The sequence below is a fragment of the Pituophis catenifer genome, unplaced genomic scaffold (assembly GCF_029215685.1).
Source record: "Pituophis catenifer annectens isolate HBS135680 unplaced genomic scaffold, rPitCat1.0.hap2 SCAF_1, whole genome shotgun sequence".
Lineage (NCBI taxonomy): Eukaryota > Metazoa > Chordata > Lepidosauria > Squamata > Colubridae > Pituophis > Pituophis catenifer.
In genome coordinates, this window is record NW_027256881.1 from 65,730,683 (window position 1) to 65,754,048 (window position 23,366).

At 44.1% G+C, this 23,366-nt stretch overlaps 1 protein-coding gene across 1 annotated transcript in view; it reads right to left on the reverse strand.

Moving 5' to 3' along the window:
• The window catches only part of KIF26B (kinesin family member 26B), a 352,803-nt gene extending 331,603 nt beyond the window's left edge, over positions 1-21,200 (reverse strand). Inside the window, exons 1-2 of the mRNA XM_070950509.1 lie at positions 21,133-21,200; positions 20,005-20,406 (exon numbers count right to left, since the gene is read on the reverse strand). Coding sequence (XP_070806610.1) covers positions 20,005-20,406; positions 21,133-21,195 — 465 coding nt within the window. The 5' untranslated portion in view covers positions 21,196-21,200. The remainder of the gene's footprint in view (positions 1-20,004; positions 20,407-21,132) is intronic.
• Positions 21,201-23,366: the final 2,166 nt, after the last annotated feature.

Here is a 23,366-nt window from a genome sequence, read left to right on the forward strand (position 1 = left end):
GTTAGGATTTATCATGCATATAGCATAGCAAAATAAGCCTGTTTCTTTTTTTGAGACCAACATACCGCTATTCCGAGTTTCAAACAATAAAAAAATGTTCACACCCTTCATGTGAAATGTGTCTTTATTAATATAATGGAAAGGTAGACCAATATAATTTTATATAATGTTTTTATTGTTTAGAAACGGAATAATTTTATATAAGGTATAAGGTATCATTATTGGTATTTTTGTTTTTTCTGTTGTTTCCTCTTCATAAACAATAAACACAAACACAATTTCTGAACCATTGTCAAAGATAAGCCTCTGAAGAATTTGTATGCAAAAACCGTGCATAAAAACCTTTTGGAAAACCTGAAGGGGAAATTCAGTAAGTGAACAGACAAACTGTTATCAAAATTACTTACAGCATTATTGCAGCCTTGAATATGTTGACATTTTGGTAATCCCAACATCACTGCAGGAAACAATTTGATGAAAATGCTTGTATACTGCAGCTTTAGAATGTGCTAATCCTTCCAGAGGAACAACAGGGAATGGCATCACCAATATTAACCTAATTTAAGAGACTTTGTTAACTGATAATAGGATCCATTACAGAAGGAGAAACAAGAGTCACAGCTTTCAATTTTCTCCAGAATGCCTTTTTTTCTTCACTAGCCATCAATAAACAAAAGGGCAAAAAGACTGTAAAGTGTAATATTGCCTCTAGAAGCTTGGCTAGTTCCCCACACTTTGCCTTAATCAAATATACTAGCTGGAAATTATGAGCATTAAGCATTGACTTCTCCACTGAACTAGAACTGGCTGGGGAATTCTGGGAGCTGAAGTTCGTACATCTTAAAGATGCTGAGGTTGAGAAACACTGATGTAGACATCACTAACTTAAAAAAGATTTCTCTGAATGAAATCTGACTGGACTTTTGAATGAAAAAACCTTGAGTTGTGAATAGAAGAGAAATTGGCAGCCAGCTTCTAAAAATCAAAATAAAATTCTATTTAAGGATACCCATGTGAGAATATTTATCACAGAGCAAAAATAAATTTAAATACAGATTAAGCAGCAGCTCATCAAAAAATAATGATAAATTCCTGCAGGGATAAAAGTTGTGGATAGAAACTCGCTGGTTTACTTTAGGGCAGGATTATTGTTGGGACAAAATGTAGACTGTTCCCCCATGCTCTTTTGAGGATATAAATCTAACCATTAAATAAAAATGAATAGGCAACTTAAAATGAATCTTCCTGAGATTGCTCCACTTCCAAATGTAAATAGGGAGATCATCTGATTAAATAGTCCTTCACATCAAGACACTAGCATAATGAAGAAGATTCCAGCTGGCCTCTCTTGCTTATTTCATTCTCTATAGAGAAGTAAATTCTTAGCCCTTAATAATTTCTGACTTAACCAACATTAACATTCAAAACAAGCATTCTCCATAGTGTAGAAATGGGAGGTGCCAGTCTGGGTATTCCTTGCTCTAGCTCTATGTCCTGAGCTGAAAAGTTCTGAAGATCCGCCTCCCTGGTGACGTCTCTTCAGTTTTTTTCAGCTCAGCACAGCTCTGGTTGCAATTTTTAGCTCCTGAGCTTTGAGCTAGCCAAAATAGTGATCATTAATTCCCTGGATTTTCTTTATTTTTCTTTCTTTTGGATTTTGTTTCTGTTTCTTCTCAGAAAGCCTCTCCTTTGCTGGATTACCAGGTATTGGTCAAAGGGGCGCTCTCCGGTTCTGGATCGAGCGTGGGGGGGGTGGCTGTTGTTCTCCCCCAACCTCCCCTATCTTGTGGGCGGCTGTGAAGGGCTAGCCGGCTGGCTTTCGCCCCGGTCCCTCCAGATCCTCTTCGGAAGCCTCCTAGGCTTCCCAAACAGCCGCGGGAGCCGCGCGCGCCATTTTGGCTGCCGCGGCGTCCCTTTTGATCACCGCTCGTCAGCTGTGAAGCGGAGCGGCGTTTTTCTTGCCTTTTTGCCTGGTGAAGCTTGCTGCAGCCTTGCAAGCAGGATTCTTAGCCTGGGAACTGGCTATTTTGAATGTGGCAGTTTCTATGAAAGTGGCAATGGCTGAAGAATCTGGGCATGGCGCTAGGGCCTCGCTGCGCCTTTGTTAGTAATGGCGGCTTGTAAGTCGCGGCGGCTTTCGTCCCCGCGCATTCTTGGCGCTACTTAGTCCAGGCGGCTTTGATCCCCTGGCAACCTTTGGGCACAGCGCTGCTGCTTTTACACTCGTGAAGCAGTGAAAAGCGTGGATCTCTAACAGTGTAATTTATATCTGCGGGTTTGCTGGCTGGCCTGACCTGATACTGATTCTAAATTTCTAAGTGGGCCTTTATTTATACTGTGGCAGTTGAAGAGCGGCCATTTTGAGACCTGAGAGCCATTTTGTTTTTCATTCAAGGCCTGTATAATTATATATATATATATATATATATATATATATATATATATATATATATATATATATATATATATATCTCCATATATATATATATATTCTCTCTCCTTTGTTATTTTTTGCAGAGTCTTTGGATTTTGGTTTCCCTGTGATTGACAACTGACTTATATCATGGGGGATGCTGGCAGGCAATCTTCCTTCTCTGCTGAGGGCTCCTGGTCTCCTATACCTGACAGGGGCAGGGCTTCTAGGCCTCGAACTGCCAGCATTGCTGCAGCTAATAAAATTAAGGCCAAGGCTAGAGCTCGCCCTGGGCGTTCCAAGGCTGAGGAAAAGACAGCTCAAGTTAGACAACGTGCCTTGGACAGAGAATTTGCAAGGGCTGCTGCCATTAATACGGCTGCTGACACACCTCAAGCCACTGTGCCTGCGCTTCAGACTTCAGTTCAGACTGTGGAAGATCCTGTCCCTCAGACTGTCCATTCTCCCACCTTGGCTGGGCCATCCAGGGCTTGGTCTCCAGAGATGCAGGACGAGCCCCATCAGCGTCCAGGGCCTTCTGGGACCATTAATCGCCCTGAAGCCACATTTACCCCCACGGCGGCTGGCCTTCGTCAGGATGGGGGGGGGGGAACTGGATGCTCAGAATTCCATGAAGTCCTGGGTGGAGCAGGCAATTAGGCAGGGCATTGCAGAAGGGATGCAGCTTCAGTCACAGATGTTTGCACAAATGTATGCCCTTAGACCTGAGGTAGAGTCCCAGGGCTTTATTGCCCCTTCTGAGGATTTCCATGGGCAGGTCTCCCCTTCTCCCTCTGAACTAGTTGACTATGCAGAAGACTGTTTGGAAGAGGGAGAGATTTCGGATGGGGATCAGGTGCAACCACCCAGGCCAGCTTTCAAGGGCTTATTTAACCCCGCCCTTTTGAAGCCACTTCTGACTAAGGCCAGGGCCACTGCTCGATTGGGCCCTGACCCAGCACTCTCTGGTACCTCGGGTACTGGAGAGCAGGATGATTATCTTTTCACAGAGCAGGCGGTAGAGGCAGATACCATTCCCATTCCGGAAATGTTTCTGGACATGATCCGTAGACAGTGGGCAGCCCCAGCTCTACCCTCCCGGGCCTCAGGGCTGGACAACCAGTTGTTTACGGTGGATGCGGACATGCTTGCCTTGTTGGAGGTTCCAAAGGTGGATGTTCCGGTAGCGGCTCTCACCTCTTCTTCTGTTTTACCACCTGATGCAGAGGACGCCTTAAAGGCAGAAGATAGGCGAGAGGAGACGGCACTTCGTCGCGCGCACCAGGCGGATGCCTGGGCTGTAAGAGCCTCTTCGGCAGCATCTTTCCTCACCAGAGCGTCGGTCAGATGGCTCCGCCAGCTACAAGGCCATTTGGCACCAGATGATGTTCGGGCACACCAGGACCTTTCTAAGGTTTTAGCTGCAGCGGAATACACGGCGGATGCTACCTTGGCCGCTGCCAGGTTCTCCGCCAGAGCCATGGCCTCGTCAGTCACTGCTAGACGTATGCTCTGGCTGCGTCATTGGCGAATGGACGGGAAGAATAAGTGGAAGTTAGCTTCAGCTCCCTTTGAGGGGGGGTTTCTCTTTGGCCGAGCCTTAGATCCTCTACTCATTGAAACGAGGGATAAGAGGAAGGTCCTCCCGTCCCAGAGCAGGCGATCAGATTTCCGTCCCTCCCCTTACTATAGGCGGCCCTCCTTCCGTCAGGGGGGAGCCGGGCCAAGCTTTCCCCGTCAGCAACGGCCCTTTCACTTCTCTAGACCTACTTACCAGGCAGATAGATCAGCCTTCCCCCGGGGTCGCCAACAGGCGTCCAACAAGCCCTTCAGGGGCTCTGGGGGCAGAGGGGCCAGGAGATCTAAGTGACTGTCCGTCTTTGGACCCTCTTGGAGGCAGGCTCAGCCTGTTTGCAGACCGCTGGGACGACCTAACAACAGACAATTGGGTGAGGGAGACAGTAAGAGCAGGGCTCTCCCTCGAATTCCTTTCACCTCCTCCGAGGCGTTTCCTCTCCTGCCCCGTTTCTGGAGACCCGTTCAGACGGGGACTCATGGAATCGGCTATCCAGCATTTGCTGGATATTCGGGCCATTCAGCCAGTTCCACTGGGGCAGAGGGGGTGCGGGTTCTATTCCATCCTATTTGTCATCCCAAAGGCCTCGGGGGGGTGGAGGGCAATTCTAAATTTAAGAGGTCTGAACGAGTTTCTCGTTTACCGGAGGTTCAAAATGCATTCCCTGCATTCCATCTTGGCGGGAATCAGGGAGGGAGACTTCCTAGCCTCCATCGATTTGACCGAAGCATACCTCCACATACCAATTCGGCCGGAGCATCGTCAATACCTGAGGTTTTGCTATTCAGGCCGTCACTACCAATATCTTGCCCTGCCGTTCGGGCTGGCTTCCGCCCCCCGGACGTTTACCAAGGTTCTTTCTGTCTTGGCGGCGTATCTCAGGTCTCTTCCCATCAGAATTCAATGCTACCTCGACGATCTGCTCTTACAAGCGTCCTCCCAGCAGCGAGCAGAACGGGACTTGGCCACTACAATACAGGTATTGAGGGACCACGGGTTCTCGGTGAATCTGGCAAAGTGTCATCTGATACCTTCCACAAGGTTAGTGCACCTAGGAGCCCTGATAGACACGCAAGCGGGGCAGGTTTTCCTGTCCCCGGACAGACAGGACAGTATAAGGACACTGATTCATTCCCTTCAGGGGTCCCAGACAGTTCAAGTAGACCAACTATCCCACCTGCTGGGGAAAATGATATCTTGTCTGAACATTGTTCCCTGGGCCAGGTTCCATGCAAGACCACTACAGTGGTTCTTGCTTCCCTTTCAGAAGGCAGGGATGAGCTCGTCCAAGATCAGAGTTCAAGTTCCGTTACGGGTTCTGCGTTCCCTGACCTGGTGGACGTCAGAGGCCATCCAGAAGGGTTGTTACTTCAGGGAGCCTCACAGGGTGGTAGTAACGTCAGATGCCAGTCTTCTGGGCTGGGGGGGTCATTGCGGATCCCAGGTGGCCCAGGGCCGCTGGTCACGCCTCGAAATGTCTCACCAGATCAATTGGCTGGAACTCCGAGCTGCCCGCCTGTCTCTCCAGACCTTTCTGCCGCAGGTGAGGGGGCAGCATGTGCTTCTTCTCACGGACAATACAACAACGAAAGCCCATATCAACAGGCAAGGGGGAACTCGTTCCCAGACTCTCATGCGAGAGGCGGAGGCCCTTTGCCTTTGGGCAGAGACTCACCTTTTGTCTCTGTCAGCGGACCACATCGCCGGGACGGACAATGTCGAGGCCGACTGGCTGAGCCGAGCTACTGTGGACCCCTCGGAATGGAGGCTCCATCCCGACCTCTTTGCGGAGATTGTCGACCGGTTCAGTCGCCCGGTAGTGGACCTCTTTGCCTCTCCAGCGAACTCACAGCTTCCTCTTTTCTTCTCCCGCTTTCCAGCCCTGGGAGCGGCGGGGGTGGACGCTCTGCGGACCCCGTGGCCCAGGGGCCTCCTTTATGCCTTTCCTCCCCTACCCTTGATCCCAGCCGTCATTCGGAAGTTGTTGTTGGAGGGGGCAGAGATGGTGTTAGTGGCCCCGCACTGGCCCAGGCGGCCTTGGTTCGCCGACCTCGTCGACCTGTCGGTCGCCAGGCCCTGGCGGATTCCCCCGGACAGAGTCATCCTCAGCCAAGGTCCGGTGCTGCACCCGGACCCGCAGAGACTACAGTTAGCCGCGTGGAGGTTGAGCGGGGGCTCTTGAGGAGGGAGAACTTTCCGGCCAGGGTCATCAGGACGATGCAGGCGGCCAGGCGGCCCTCCACCACACGCATTTACGAGGCCACATGGAACAGGTTTGCGGTGTGGTGTGCCTCTAGACATTTGAGTCCAACTTCAGCATCCGTGGTGGAGGTGCTCGAGTTTCTTCAGGACGGGTTGGACATGGGACTTTCCACTAACACTCTACGGCGACAGGTGGCTGCGCTAGGCACTGTCTTGACACTTGGGAAGTGGGGTTCCCTCGCTAACCATCCAAGGGTGAAGATTTTTCTGCGTGGGGCAGCTAATTTAAAACCACCGCCTATTCACCGTTTTCCCACTTGGGACCTCGCTAAGGTCCTTCAGGCGTTAACAAAGGCACCTTTCGAACCATTGAGGGAGGCTAGTCTCCGTCTCCTATCGTGTAAAGTAGCTTTCCTTGTGGCCGTCACGTCTGCCCGACGGATCTCGGAGTTGGCGGCTTTATCGGTGCGGAAAGATCTGTGTATTTTTCACCCCAACAGGGTGGTTCTGCGGCTGGACCCTGCCTTCCTTCCTAAGGTCAACTCCTTGTTTCACCGAGCACAGGAGTTGATCCTGCCAGACTTCTGTCCTCGGCCTAGGCACGCCTTGGAGCAGACCTGGCACACCTTGGATGTGAGGAGGGCCCTCCGTATTTACATTTTTAGGACCTCTTCTTTCCGAAAGACGGAGGCTCTTTTTGTCTCTTTTCAGCCGTCGACTCTTGGCCACAGGGTGACCTCTTCCACGGTGGGGCGCTGGCTTAGGACGTGCATCTCTTCGGCATATGAGCTTCAGGCTCTCCCGGTGCCTCAGGGGATAACGGCCCACTCCACCCGCAGTGCTGCCACATCTGCGGCCTGGTCTACTCAGGCGTCAGTGGAGGACATCTGTAGGGCGGCCACGTGGACTACTCCCACTCCCTTCATCCGTCACTATAGACTCGACTCCTTTGCTTCGGCGGAAGCAGCATTTGGGAGAAGAGTACTGCAGCGGGTTCATGAAGATCCGGGGTCGTCGGCCCAGGACAGTTCCCTCCCTTAGGGCTGGCCGGTCTTTGGTATATCCCAGACTGGCACCTCCCATTTCTACACTATGGAGAAGGGACGTTGGTCTTACCGTGATACGTTCCTTCTCGTAGTGTAAAATGGGAGGTGCCAGCCCCACCCTGTCTGTGGCTGCCTGGGCCGGCTCCCCTGGTGGAGCATGTTGTTTCTATCTTTCAGACTGTGTACCATTCGCTTTGGCTTCGCTGGCAAAAACTGAAGAGACGTCACCAGGGAGGCGGATCTTCAGAACTTTTCAGCTCAGGACATAGAGCTAGAGCAAGGAATACCCAGACTGGCACCTCCCATTTTACACTACGAGAAGGAACGTATCACGGTAAGACCAACGTCCCTTCTGTGCCTGCATTTTTAAATGACATAATCCTAGGTATGATCAACCTCTTTATGCCTCTGATATGTAAGTAGACTAAGGTGTTACGCAACACTCACTCAAACTAATGAGCTTGTAGTATGGACGGAAGGCTTCCAGTTACTTCCCTGAGACACTTAAATTTTGTTCAGCCTGTTTTCAAATTGAACTAGCTCAATTTGCAATATATATTTAGCCTTTGTTTTCTCAATGCTTCAAACACATGCAGAAACCAGACCTGAATAAAAATTCATGACATAATGGTTCTGCAAAGACAGACACAGCAAGCTGTCAATCTGTTTGGTTGTTTGGAACCATCCCAATCATCTAGCGTTCCAAAAATAATCCAGGATATTACTGCTGATGCAGCTGACTCGGTGTGAATTCTTTTACACTCCACCCCCTTATAAAAAAAAACTATCTTGCTTTTGACAATCCAGTGAATTAGGCAGGTTGCCCAGTTTAGAGTGCTGCTGACCCAGATTTGAGAAAGATTATGCATTCAATGAAGAACGAAAAATCATTATGGAATAAGTCTTCAATGAAATTCTCTTCTCACTCTGAAAGCTAAATGTTAACAATTTTCTAATGAAAAGGAATGTAAACCTTTAGGAAAGGAAGCTACTCGATTCTTGGAGAATTTAGCAGCACTCAGATTTACAAATATTCTCAAGAGTAGCTTTACAACCTTCATTCATGGGTATGTATTTGGAAAAAAGATATCCAAAGTAGTGCCACAACCAATTCATTAGCATAAAATCTTTCAAGGGGAGGAACGAGATTTAAGTAACTATAATATACATGAGGATTTCATCCAAGAGATGATGCATGCACCACACAGATTACTCTAGATTTCTGTCCTACACAAATCTTTTCTATAAGGATTTATCCACACAGTCTGCCTCAGAAAGGACATGATTCACTCACCATGAAGGCCATACAGTATTTTCACAACTGAGACTCTATCTGGGTAACCAGCCACTTCTGAAGTTGGATGAGCTGTTTTCCAGCACACAAGTAGGCTTTCATCATTTTATGCCAACACTAAAAGCCCCTGCAATTGGATGATCTTCTGAGCTCCAACTGACCTCACTGACTCTGTGCTTCAATGCTTATTTCTGTTTCTGAACCCAAGTGATACCAGACTATTTCCTGTATATACCATTTTTTTCTGGGGAGTGGGCAGGTCAGAGAGTAGGATACCAACAGCTCAAAGAAGACTGAATGGAAGCCTATCAGAATGGAAAGAAAACACATTATGCAGACATTTGTCAACAAATACCAGTATAATACTTTACTTTAAACATTATGTTTTCATGGTTCTTTAAGGCAGATGCAAATGTGCCAGTGCATTTCAAGGAAATAAGTCCTTAGCATGGTAAGAACATTAAGAAGAAAATATTGTCAAAAGGCAAAATCCTTGTATTACATTTCTGCTTTACCTTTACTTCTTCCAATATTGCCACATCCTATAGCTGTGATGGCCTTTTTGCCATCGCGTGCCAAAAGTGGGGGGGGGAGAGCGGAGGGGACACATGCACGTGTGCCCACATCCATAATTCTAGGCGCCCCGGCCCTCCCATGCTCCCCCTGCTTTTGGCACGCGATGGCACGGTGGGCCCAGTAGGTCCATTTTTCGCTCTCCCCAGGCTCCAGAGCCTTTCTAGGAGCCTGGGGAAGGCAAGAACAGCCTTCCCCACCCTTTCTAGAGGCCCTCCGATGGTTGGAAACAGCGTGTTTCCTGACTTCTGGTGGGCCCAGAAGGCCCAAAAATCAACTGGCCGGCGCACGCATGTGTGCCAGAGCTGAGCTCGCATGCCCACTGATATGGCTCCATATGCCACCTTGGCACCCGTGCCATAGGTTCGCCATCACGGTCCTATAGCATCCTATTTCCAAAAAAATAAAACCAGGATTTTAAGGGGGGTCCCCAGTCAAAAATTCAGAGGATATGGGACAATTGGTAAAACAGGCTGTGGCTCATTGGAGTTATAAACAAAAACATATAGGAAAAAAATCCAGATCAGGGAAAGCTGAGCAAGAATCTAATCAAAGCAAATGTACTTTATAAAAATCTTACTGATTTTAGTAAGCATAGCCAACCAAAAAGGTACAATCTGCAAGCATTATGATGGCAATTCTTAACATAAATATTTTTTTAAATCATAAAATATTTTTCTGTTGAAATAATACTTATTCCAATAAAAGAGAACATTAATATTGCACATAATGCTTATTTTACTTGAATAAAGTAAAGTAATTTTAAGAAGAGGCTTTAAAAAGCAGTATGAAGGTAAAGAAATAATAGTTTGAAAATTCAGTTGGCATACATGCAACTGCAAAATATTCTGTCCGTAGTTTTATGCTTTGGTATTATGACCTATCCTGCAAATACAAAAGACTAGCTATTGCTGCCTAAAGTATTATAGACTTAATCCTCTGAAACGCAGACAAATTATTGCTCCCAGCTATTTAAATTCACACTTCTAATGCAATAATTCTATTTGGACTGACAGAGATTTTTGCACTACAAAATTAAGTCTCTATAAAATCTGGCTATGTTTATTCACAAATTAAAGGTCTAGATGAACATGAAGTTCCATTATTTTGCCATTTGCTAAACTATTGCCTCATCTCAGCTAGGAATGTCTCTAAGTACCCATAAGTGGGAAGGGAACTGTCTTCCATTATATTAGCAACGGGATTTTTTCAATATTATCAATATTGCGGACTACTGACAAAGCAAAAAGTGGAGGCAAATATTTGCAGCCCTGCAAGCTTTTTAAATAGGACACGAAAAGGAAGCTGGATCTACCTAGGGATGCTATTGGGGGGGGGAGGGGATTTTTATTTTTGTTTTGTTTTTTTGCATTTCTGGAGGAAATAAAGACCAAGTAAGCAAAATTATGGAAAAAATCAAAAATGAGTGTGGATGATTTCCATAACATATCATTTCTTACAGGGGACACAATCAGATCTCTCCATGCAGCATTTTATCTTTCAGACTTTGCTGAGAGGACACACAAAATGAGTGATAGTGTTATCTACAGATGGAGATAGCAATCCTACATATACCAGTTCATAGGAGGATAACTGCAGGGAGAAAATGTCTTCATCTTCTGAGAATTATTTGGTTGGTCATTGTGAGAAACAAAATCTGGACCAAGAACAGCCTTAGCAACTTTCTGTAGGGCTCTTTTTATGTTTTCGTAACAATGAAGTCACTTCTTTTGTTCCTCCAGAAAACTTGTTAACTGAAGTATAACTATAGCTTAGCTTTGTAGGAAGAAATATCCTTCTGGGTTCAGCTCCAAGTGGGGAAAAAAGACACTGGAAACATGGAGACTGCTTGGAAAGATGGTTTAATGGTGGACAGGATCACATGGTTTGAGTTCCTGAGCAGAAAAGGGGCTGAGATGCTGAGCGTGCCTTGGTTTTATGCCCTCTCTGGCTTTAAACTTCCTGGGGCCCAGAAAGAGTATCCTGATTGGTTGTCAGACTCCCAGGGCGTGGGGGTCTTAGCTAGCCTTGCTGGCTGATGTAATCTTCCCAGGTGCCATGTGGTGAGTTTCTGTTGCTAGATGGGTCCTATTGTGTTGCAGATGATGGTCCATTGACAAAGATTGAGTTTCTGCCTCTGGCCCATTGACAAAGGGTGGGGGCAGGAAGATGGGAGCTGCTTCATCTTTAAAATGTGCTTCTCCATTTCTCATCCAAGGAAACATAACATTCTGCCTTTTTAATATTTCCCAAAATATTTCATTTCTCTAGGAAAGGGGGAGGTGCTAACTTCCTACAGTTTGTTAGATATATTTTTAACTGAAAATACTTTCTATCATGTGCATTTATCAGTAAAAGAAAAAGAAGGCATATTCCTTTTCCCAGAAACTTGCCAGGGGATAGAGTTGAAATAGTTAAATTAAGATATGGACTTTCCTCATTAGAGGTTAGCTATGTGCTCTGTAACCATAGTTCCTAAATTCTCTTCCTGTTGACGTATTGTGAGTAAACGTTTTGTGTTGAAGTTAATGTTCCACACTTCAGTGATAACTATGAGCTAGTCAAATGTACTCTTGTTCCAGGTTAAGCATTCAATTTTCTGTACAAAATATGCTTGGCTGCATAATTTCATGTCTAAGGATCAGTCAGAGCACAAAACAATAAAAAAAAGCATTTGGTTCACATCATAGAGGCAAACTTCAAAGAAAGATACATGTGCACTACATATTTAAGAAATACTAAAAGCTATGCTTTTATTACTTCTCATGGATTTTTTCATGTTTACTGTTGCTGTACCTTCAAATATACAAGTGAAATGCATTTTAAATAAGGAATAAATGCAGGATCTAAAACATATATTGCTGTCTAGGTTTATAAAAGACTTTTGCTGACAAGTTATTAGAGCTAATGACATTTCTACACTGCTCTCAACAGGAGTCAACAAAAAGGCTAAATCAGCTGGATTCACAAATGATGAATGGACAAGAACACAGACTTGATCATTCTTCCAATAATGCTATACAATTCCCATAACTGTGTAGTGGCAACAATGTAGTCAAAAGTCTCTAGTTATTCTAAATATAGTAGGTCATAAATTTAAGTCATTGAAAATATTGTTATGTAGTCTTTCCCCCTTCAGTGCTTCCCAGATGTGTTAGTTTATAATTTCCAGATTTTTAAATGAGTATAGCCAAAACTATTATATGAACACAACTTCTCAGAACTTTAGTTAATTAAACACTACCCATTGTTTTCCTTGGCTCATAAAAGGAGAACATGTAAAAACATGATATCTTGGACAACTGCAACAAAATCGATCAGGAGAAAACAGGAGTGAAACACATCCATATTACCCCTTTCAAGTAAAATCTGAAACCTTATAAAGTCCCAGTTCTTGTGTCTTAATATGGGAGGGGAAGGAAGAGTCTAACTATTTTGATCAATCAATGGGAAAGCCAGATTTGCTTAACAACTGTGTTACTAATTTAACAACTGCAGTGATTCACTTTAAAAAGGTGGCAAAAAAAGTCGTAAAACAGAGCAAAACTAACTTAACAAATTTCTCACTTACAACATAAATTCTGGGCTGAACTGTAGTTATAAATCGAGGACTATCTGTAGTTGCCCATTTGAGGCAGGGCTCGACTTTTCATTCCCAAACAAGGCAAACATAAGAAAGCAATTATAATCCTAGTTTTAACCGTGGGCTGTCAGGAAAGATGCAGAAGAAAAGTGTTTGCTAACATTCATGGCCCGGGTAGTACTTTGGCACCGTTACTATTTCATGCAAATAGGATACTTGCGACTGTCACACATTTTTAACAATAGTTTTTTTTTAAAAAAAAAACTTTTAAATTTTATAATTATGAAATTTAATCTCTCTCACTGCATCATGTCATTCTTTTTTCTTCTGCGTACATTCTGTATCTATGTTTATGCATTAAGTGAACCTTTCTTAAATGGGGATCCTCCAGATGGTTATATTAAATGGAATTTCTGGAAATTCCCATCTCAATGCGCCTGAAGGATGCTAACTCAGAAGTAGCAGCACTGTTTTTGGTGCTCAGTGCCTTCAGGCAGACTCTAACTGCTGACCCAGCAAACCTTATGATAAATGACTTGGTTTAATGTTGCAGTCACAGGTTGCAATTCAAAGGGACATTTCTATAGATTCAACCTTTTTTGTGTTTTCATTTGCATATTTGGAGATACCAGCTCTTGGATGTTGCTAGAAGAAATGATCAAATTTGCTGTGCAAACATAGAAGCATCTCATTCAGAAATTTGGGGTCATCTGTATTTTATTTCAAAGAGTGCCATAAATAAACAGTGATAAGTGAAACCGAACAAGCAAGTATTAGGGAATTTTCAAAAGCAGTATTTTAACTTTATGCTTGTTGATTTAAACCACCAAAAACAATCACTTCAAGTATGTGTGTAAATATTATCAATTGATAACATTTGGACCTGACTCTGAAAGCCAACTGGCATTCTGTCTCAATCATTCAACCCACTGGCTCAACCACATTTACAAGGTTACTATGGAAGAGAACAATGCTTAAAAGAGTCCCCAATGAAGCTCTTGGACTTGTTAAACCTTTAATGCAATGCCAGTGCTATTTCACTCCTGCTGCTTTGAAAGGCAAACTGCTGTGGGAGGTACATTTCACCAAACTGCTCAAAATCCAATCCAAATAAAGAACCAATTGTTCAGAGAACGACATTACACATGCAGAGCTCTTCTCATAATCCACAGAAAACCTCTCCCAGAGTGTTTAATTTCTAAAATGAGAGATGCTGTGGTTCATATCCCTGCGTTAAAACCATGAGTCCAACTTTGGAACCTCTTTCTGTAACTAGAGACAAAGAAGGCTTGCAATGGTTATTGATTGATTTGAGGGAGCTACGTTCAATATATACCCAATGCCAGTATCTTTTTTTATTTATTTATTTTATGTTTGGGTTTTACAAGCCAGAATCTTCCGAATAAAGTTCTCATGTATATGCCAAAAATAAAAAAAATCACTGTTTCCTTGACTATAAACTTCCAACCAGAAGACAGGTACTCTTTCAAAGCTCCAAGATGTTAAAGCTCTAAAACACCCGGGGAAGGGGAGAAAACCGAATTTCAGGGAGACATTATAATCTATTCTGTTCTCTACTGTTTTAACACTTATGTGTTGCTCCCAATCTACACAATACAATTATTCAGAGTCTGCGTTTAAAGGGTTAAAAAGGTAAAGGTAAAGGTTCCCCTCGCACATATGTGCTAGTCGTTCCCGACTCTAAGGGGTGGTGTTCACCTCCATTTCAAAGCCGAAGAGCCAGCAGTGTCCAAAGACGTCTCCCTGGTTATGTGGCCGGCATGGCTAAACACCAAAGGCACATGGAACACTGTGTACCTTCCCAACAAAGGTGGTCCCTATTTTTCTACTTGCATTTTTTATGTGCTTTCAAACTGCTAGGTTAGCAGAAGCTGGGACAAGTAACGGGAGCTCACCTTCGTTATGCGGCACTAGGGATTTGAACCGCTGAACTGACGACCTTTCGATCGACAAGCTCAGCGTCTTAGCCACTGAGCCACTGCGTCCCTCTATTTAAAGGGTTAAGATGCTCTTATTCATCTAAGTGTTTGGTCCATTTTTTTGCCACAGGAATTTAAATTGTTTTTATTTCATTATTTCATTCTAGATTATAAACTGCCTTGATGTCCTACTGGCAGAAAGGCAGGGTATAAACCAAAATAATAAATAGTGCTACAGAGAAGCATTAAAAATATGGTAAATCAACCTGCAATCCAAAGGGGAAAATCAACTCTAAGACCTCAGTGTTTTGCACAAGCTTCAAAACTAGCTGTTAATTCAAACTGCAATATATTGCCCTTTGCATAAAGGAACAGAAATTAATTAAACTGGGGGAAAGCAAAGCACTCTGCACGCAATCTTCTCAAGCTTGTTTCATAGCAATACCATTTTCTTAGCTGTGTGGGGTCTTTGGTGTTCTCTGAGCTTAGTTGTTTTCTTACAATCAAACTCAGAGAGCACCAAGGACCTCACAGTTCAACCCTGAACTCCAAATATTCTCTTCTATTGGTCTTAGCTGGGTATCACATATCTTCATCTGAACTGGCTCCTTGTTCCCCTAGAAATGCACTCAACAGCAGGTGTGCCAAGACTTTGTTTTGCACAATCATTATAATCTGTACAGTAGCATAACTGATTGCATGTTTCTGAATGATATATATGAAATTTGCCATGTGTATGTATCCTAGGAAACAATATATTCCCTGGGTTTCTGTGTCCTTATTAAATGACCATCTTTATAGTCACAGTTAATAAAGGAATGACAATTGGAAAGCTCTCACCTAAATAATATTTTCTTGTGTTGTGTAGCACTTGCCATTAACTGAGGATTTGATGATCGTTTGTATGAAATAATAGTTTCAAAATAGTATTCTATTATATTCAGTATAGTTTAGCTAATTGCTAAAAATCAAGATTGTGCAAAGTCATTCAAAAGCAAGAAATTGCTGACTTTGTAATATGATCAAACTGGAGGGAAGAAATTAGAACTGCAATATGTATAATCATATATAGTATATAGCTGCGATGGCGAACCTATGGCACACAGAGCTCTCTCTCCAGGCACACCAGCCGTCGCCCGTTGCTCTTCCAGCTTCCGGCGTGCACCTGCGTGCCAGCCAGCTGTTCTTCACACAGAGGGAGTTCCGGAAACAGGAAGAGCAGCTCCATGGCATGCATGTGCATGCTGGGAAAATGAGCTTCTGGTTTCCGGTATACGCATGCGCGCTGGCCAGCTGGATTTTGAGTGCACATGCACGCCAGAAACCAAAAGACCAGGTCACTGGTATGCATGTGTGCACCAGAAACCAGAAGCTGAGTTTCCCAGTGCACATATGCGCACCAGGGAACTGCTCTTCCTGTTTCCGGCATTCCCGAGTGTATGTGCTCCCATTTTGGCACTCGGTGCCAAAAAGATTCGCCAACACTGGTATATAGTAATGGTATACTATAAAGATAAGGAAACGGAGCCCCTGCAAATTTTACTATGCTAGATGTTGCTGACTATAGGGGATGTCGCTCCTCTCTGTTTCAAGGATTATCCAAGGCTGTCCGAAGACATTTCCGCGATCATGGGGCCAGCATGATGTTGTGGAGTGCTGTTTCCTTCCCACCAAAGTGGTACCTATTTATCTACTTGTATTAGCATGCTTTCGAACCACTAGGTGGGCAGGAGCTAGGAGAAGACGAGCATTCACCCTGCTGCGTGACGCTCAAGTTATAATTCTCATAATACTATAAGGATTATTATATGTTGAAAGATATGACATGAGAGCTTTTACTCCTGTGTTCTACATTCCATGAGATGAACATGCATTAATTCTCCAGATAGGAACAAAGTAGGACCTTGTTACCCATCTAAGCAAATTATATTTGCCATATATACCAATGCTCTAAATTTCCAGGTATACTGAAATGTTAGGTATTTCAGTTACAATATTGTATTACACAAGCTATGACTTTTCAACGTTTGTTTTCACTACCCATAACCCTAAGATCATCTTTACTGCAGACATTTATGCTAGTACTTCAGTCATCTCCAACTTAGGGTGTTCCAGATGCTGGCTCAAAAATCCAAGAATTGCAGTGTCAAAATATTTGGAAGAACTAGCTTTGGAAAACTAGGTATGACAAATTCCCCATCTTATGCAATCAACACTGCATTGAGAGCAATTTGGGTTAACTCCAACTCTAACTTTAATCCAAAAATCCATCCTCTTTAACTTAACCTCTGGTAATTTTATTTTTAATTTCAAACTTCTTAACCTACATTTCATAATTAAAAACAAATCCCAAAATGCTATCCAAGTCAGGCTATCTAATTGCATTAGAAATTATGATAAAATATGATGTCAGTGTCAACAGAGAAATTGCTATAGAAAAGACATTGTGGCAGAAATGTTATTAAACTAAATTATAGGACAATAAAACACAGAATAAAACTAATATTTTTTTTAAAGTGTGAAATTATACTGGCAAAATGCTGAACTGAGCAAGTGATGTTCTCAGTGGCCATCATGATCATTAACTGTAAAATGAATTAAAAAGAAGCCTGCATAACAGATATATACCATACAAAAAATTTAAGTCTGTAATCCTATTATTTTTCTAGATTGAAAAAATCATTTATTTATTTATTTATTTATTAGTCATATTTCTATGCCGCCCACTCTCCGAGGACTCTGGGAGGCTTACACCAAAGACAGTATACTAAATAGCATATTGCCCCCAACAATCTGGGTCCTCATTTTACCCAGGATGGAAGGCTGAGTCAACCTTGAGCCAGTGAGATTTGATCCGCTGATCTAGCAGTCAGCTGAAGTAGCTGCAGTATTGCACTCTAACCACTGCGCCACCTCAGCTCTTCATAGGAATGGTGATGGCAGCCATGAAATAAAGAGATGTCTCCTACTTGTAAGCAAGACTGTGATTGACATACACAAAGTATTAAAATGCACAATCATAATATCAAGAAAAGTACACATTGTCGAGCCCATTTGCAAAACACAGTTCAGAAAGCTGGACATTTTTTTAACAGCTAAAGATAAAATGTATGTCTTTGAATTATGGAAAAAATTGCTGAGAACACCAAGGACTTTGGATGAGTATCATGGAACATAGATGATATAAAACCAGTTTGTTCATGCAACGTTTTAAAAACAAAGCTAAGGCTTCTAATGGGAAGCAAGAAAGAAGGTCCTGATATCTGGTAAAATTAAAGGCTGTAGAAAAGAGGTCAACAGAAGACAGTTGTTGTGTATTATCACTGACAAAACAAGCATGGCCTTGCAAGAATAGAACGTAGCAATTACTGAAGCACAATCCTTTAAAAATGTCCTCCAACTCATAAAAGCAACTGAACAACAATGTCCACCACTGAACTCAAATGAACACACTTCTGAGTGGGCATGAACAGGATCACACTGCAAAGCATTTATGTCATGACAAGTAGTCCTTGACATATGACTACAATTGAGCCCAAAATCTCCATTGCTAAGCAAGACAGTTAAGTGAGCTCTGCCCCATTTTACAACCTTTTTTTCACGGTGGTTAAGCAAATCACGCAGTTGTTAAGCAAATCTGGCTTTCTCCATTGATTTTGTTTGTCAAAAGCTGGCTGGAAAGGTTACAAATGGTGATTACAGGACCCCGGAACAGTGCAACTGTCATAAATATATGCCAGTTGCCAAGCGCCCAAATTTTGATCACGTGATCATGAGGATGCTGCAATGCTTCTAAGTGTTAAAACTGGCCATAAGTCACTTTTTTCAGTGTCATCATAAACTTTGAACAGTCACTAAATGAATGCTTGTAAGTACAAACTACCTACAGAACTAAATCATATACTGAAAAAAGTATATGCTTTTTATGCAGATTTACACATTTCAAAATATCAAATGCTGCTTCAAATAAATATCTATGTATTTTGTATATTAACATTTACAAATGTTCAATCTTTTTTTGTTCCACAAGTGCTGTTATGCCATGTTACTGTAACATGATCTATGAATTCAACAGACAGTAAACTATGAATCTTTTTTATTAAGTTGCATGTTTCATAAGTTGCATTAACCTATGTTTCAGTTGCATCAGTCCAGACCTCAGGAATGAACTCTTATTAATATTCATTCAAGAAAATGCTGTACTTGAAGATAGTTTGTCGAGGAAAAGATCAGTCATCTAGATTTGTATATTGTAAAATGCATTCAGTAGATAATTTTCACCCAAAACGACAGTGACTCAATGAAACTTAAATCTTTTATCATTTAATTTATATAGATCAGGGGTGTCAAACTCATGGTATCACAGTCATCACGTGACAGTATCATGACTTTTTTCCCCTTCGTGCATTTTTCCCTTAGCGCAGTCAGCGTGTGATGCATCCGGCCCGCAGGCCACAAGTTTGACACCTCTGACATCGATTAAAGGAATCTAATTGTAGCTGCTACCATTAGCATTCATACTAACAGGATTATGGAAATAACTAAACACAACTGTTGGAAGAGGCAAAATTTAAGAAGGGAAGGTTTGAGGCTGAAGCTCTTGCAGATATGGAGCTGCAAGACCTGCCAATGGAAGGTTCCATTGTTAAGTATTGAGACCAAAAATCAGCATAACTTGTAAAGTGTGGTTTCCATTCCGGGAGAAAACTGTGAGAAATGATAACTTGTCCAGGGTTATTCCAAGATTAACCACACATTTCCGGCAAATTCTTTCTCTCTTGGGCCATACAATAATCACCTACACATGCAATAGATATGAGTTATTCATAGCCGCCAAAGCCTACTAGAGTTCTGGGTAGGGCTTAGGAGACCTATGGATTTGTGGTCGCTGTAGAATTACACACCCCTGGGAGCTGTAGTTCACAACCCTTCTTACCCTTGATCTTTGGGATCCACACTGCAATGTGAATCCACAGGCGCCTAAACCTAAAAGGATATTTATAAAGAGAAACGAAACTTACGGCCAACATTTCAAGCTTTGGACCACCCTGTGGTCCAAGGGTCACATTCTTAGTGGGTCGACTAGCCTACTAATGGTCGTTCGGACCTGGTGTGGGTCATCAACTCGGGTTCTCAATCTTCAAGATGAGGGAAATGCCCTGACTTGCACTCCCACCCAGCTGGAACGCGCGTCAGTTTGCCCAAAGGCTGCTCTTGCAAAACCGAGGAGGTCCACTTTCCCACCCCCTTGCCGTGCACACGAGCGACCAGGGCTCTTCTCGCGGTGGCCCTTCCCTCCCCGTTCAGGCAGCCCAAGACGGGACGCGCCAAGAGAGGGCGGCGGCCCCGGCTCCCTCCCCGTCCCCGCTCCACTCACCTTGGGACTGTAGGGCCCCGGGATCAGCAGCTTGAGTGCCTGTCTCTTCAGCTCCACCAAGCGGGCGTTGCAGTTCTCACACCACACGCCGCGATCGGAGCCCGGGGAGGAGCCTCCTCCGCTGCCGGAACCGGGCGAGCCGGTGCCGAAGCCGGGTGAGCCTCCTAAAGAGCCCGGAGAGCTGGTGCCGATCCCCGGGGAAGCGGGACCCGGAGAGCCGGTGAAGGAGCCAGGCGAGGAGGTTCCCGATCCAGGCGAAGGGGTGCCGGAGGAGCCCACCACCGAGCCTGCTCCTTCTGGGGCGGGGCGGCTGCTGGACCGGGACTCCTCGTAAGCTTTCCTGTACCAGCTTTCCGGCGAGAAGGGCGCCGCGGGTTTGGTGGGGGAGCAGGAGTCGTTCACCTGAGCGGAGAAGGAAAGGGGGGAGCAGATTAAGAGGGGAAAGCGGACAGCCAAGTGCACCTACCGATTAATCAGACCCGGGATTGGGATTAGCAATCACAATAGCCCCAAGCAGGAGAAAACGCCCACCTCTCCCCTACTCTGATTTCCACTCAAGGAGACCTGGGGGCGATTCCCCCCCCCCCAAGAAAATGGGAAGGGAGGTGTCTCATACATACACGTTCCTAAGGAGCCCAGATGAGTGACAGTAACTCTCTTCTCTTTCTCTCACATCCCACCCCCCCCCCCACCTTACTTCCTTCGCCCAAGTCAGGACTGACTGTAGCTACCCTTGGAGGAAAAAGGCATCCGAGGTATTGTGCAAGAAAAAAAAAAGCAACCCACTACCCAAAAGAGGCTCTCCAGCAATGAAATGGAACCTGAGGGAGGCTGCAAAAGTTCGCTAGAGGCACCGGGAGTCTTGCAGCTATAGGGAAAGGCAACCTGCCCAGATTTATTTCACGCAATTTTCTGATGACGGAGCAGACCTGCCTGATTGATATATACCAACTGCACCTTGATTGGAAACATTCCGCTTAACAGGCGGCTTAGATCCGCTTGGAAAGCTACGAGAGGCTACCCTTTTGTATAAAAAAAAAAAAAAAAACCACACATACACACACACACAAAAACCACAGACGGGGCTCTCAAGCATCCTTGTGCGCCCTGACCTGAGGACTAACTTACCCCATATTTCCTGTTTCGGGTGGTGACTGCAATTCTCTCTTTATTCCCAGCCACCGAATTCATGATGATCTTTGTGCACGCGGGAGAATGCCTTGAAAATTTATATCCAATGGGGAATCTACAAATCCAATAAAAGGTTTACACCGGCTGAAATCAATTGTGCGGAGGTGCTTTCTTTCTTTTCTTTTTCCCCCCCTTTCCCCTGTTCCCCTTTCTCGCCCCCAAAATCCTGGAGCCCAAAAAGCCGGACCAAACCCTCAGACCACTAGAACGAGGGTCCGCGAGAATGTCTTTGCTTCAGAGCCTTTTTTTGTCTTCATTGTCTTCTATCTCGTTTAGCTTTCTTTGCGCAGAAATCCAAAGGGTCATCAGCATTTTCCCTTCCCGATCGCCAACCGCCAGTTGGCCCCCTATAACCATTTGCCATCCAAGGTAGCTTTTTAGGAAAGGCGAGAGGAGCAAGAGAGCTGGGTGTTCCTCCAAGCGGAGACCGCTCCGCGATTTTGCAGTGCGGTAACTTGTGTTTCCTTCGCCAGCCTTTGCAACGGAGTTAGAAGAAATCGTCCAAAAAAAAAAAAAAAAATCTCGGGATCCAGACTCTGGGAGGAGCCTCCGAGTTCCTTGCAGCCAATATCTTTCTGCCCGGTTTTGCCTGACAGTTTTTGTAAAGGAAAAGGGAAAGCACTGGCTAAGCTACGCAGCACGCCTGAAGCCGTGGAGGAGCTGCAAAGCAATGCCTTCAACGGCTCGCTTTGAAGGCTAAGGCAAGCGGGGCCGGCGCGTAACTGCAGGCGGCTTTGCTACTGTTGCTTGACCTAGACTGAGAGAGAATTGATTTGCAGCATTGCTTCAGTGGCATTGGGGATTTAAAACACTTTTTTAAAAAAAAAAACACGCCTCCCTCTTTAAGACGAAGAGATGTCCTTGTCTCCATCAAAACAGCTGTGCGTAGTTAATATTCGGAAGAGCTCCTGAGTAAGATTGTAGGTCTGTTTTTAAGTTCTGCAAGCATGGAAGAAGTAGGCAGCAGCGACTGCCACACCTGTGACAGTCTCCGGTCAAGGTTCTCTTTTATATAGTAGTGGATGTTGTGTTATTTTGGAAGTAGACAAAGACGGTTACCAAGAAAAATTGCAAAATCTTAAATATGCGGCTATGTCCCCTTTTGTTTTACTCATCTGATCTAAGAAGAATTTCCACAGGCTTCCCTCCCCACACACACTAAAAAAGACAATTGCATTTCTGCACTGTGCTGCTTCAGTTAAGGCAGATTCCTTATTTGGTTAAAAAGTATTTTTGAAATTGTTCCTACATAGCTTTCTCTCTCCCCACCTTTTCATAACCCCCTGATCTCTAACTGGAGAGAGGGGGGAAAGCATTCTGTTAACCAATGGCCATTTTGATGGCAAATGGATCCAGATGGAGGCAACCTATCTAACCAAGATATCTTCAAATATTTTGCAATGCATTTTCTTTGTTCTGGATCCAGGTTATAATCAAGTATAATTTTGGCTGTGTGAACATTAGAGAGCCACGGATAAGAAAATATGCCTAGAGACAGAGGGAGGGATGCCCTGCAAGACACAGCATTTCTGCCTATGCAAACTTTCCCCTTATGTAGACCTTGGGTGAAATTCGCATTCCATTATGTGCAATCATGAGAAAGAGAAAGACATTGTGTGAAAATTCAGAAGCCACACAAAGCTTGATATTCTCAATTTATTTTCTCCACCAAATCTGCATGGAATTCTAATAGCCTTGGGTAAATGGGGATGATAAATTGGCTTCCAGCCTAACCTCTCCTGTTAAGGTTGTGAAATATGTGCTGCATTTATTTTTTTTCCATACGTCATCAAAGCCTTTAGGCCCACTTACGCATTCCAGTGGCCACATCGAAAATATCTAAAATTGCTCCATCTGGCACCTGTTATAATATTAATGTTTAGCATTTATATCACTTTAGTTTTCAAAGCACTTCATGCTCATTGTTTCAGTGAATATTATGGGCAACCTGGTGCATTCCTTATGTTTTTGATGTAGCTCCCAATCTCTTGCTAATGATCATCATTAGGTCAAACTTGCAGCGTCACATTGCCATCACATGACATTGCAATGTTTTTTCCCTTCGTGGAGCTGGGGTGGGCGTGGCCTGTGCATGACGCATCCGGCCTGTGGTCAAACCCAGTTTGACACCCCTGGGTTAGACAAATGGAAGTTGACATCCAAAATATCTG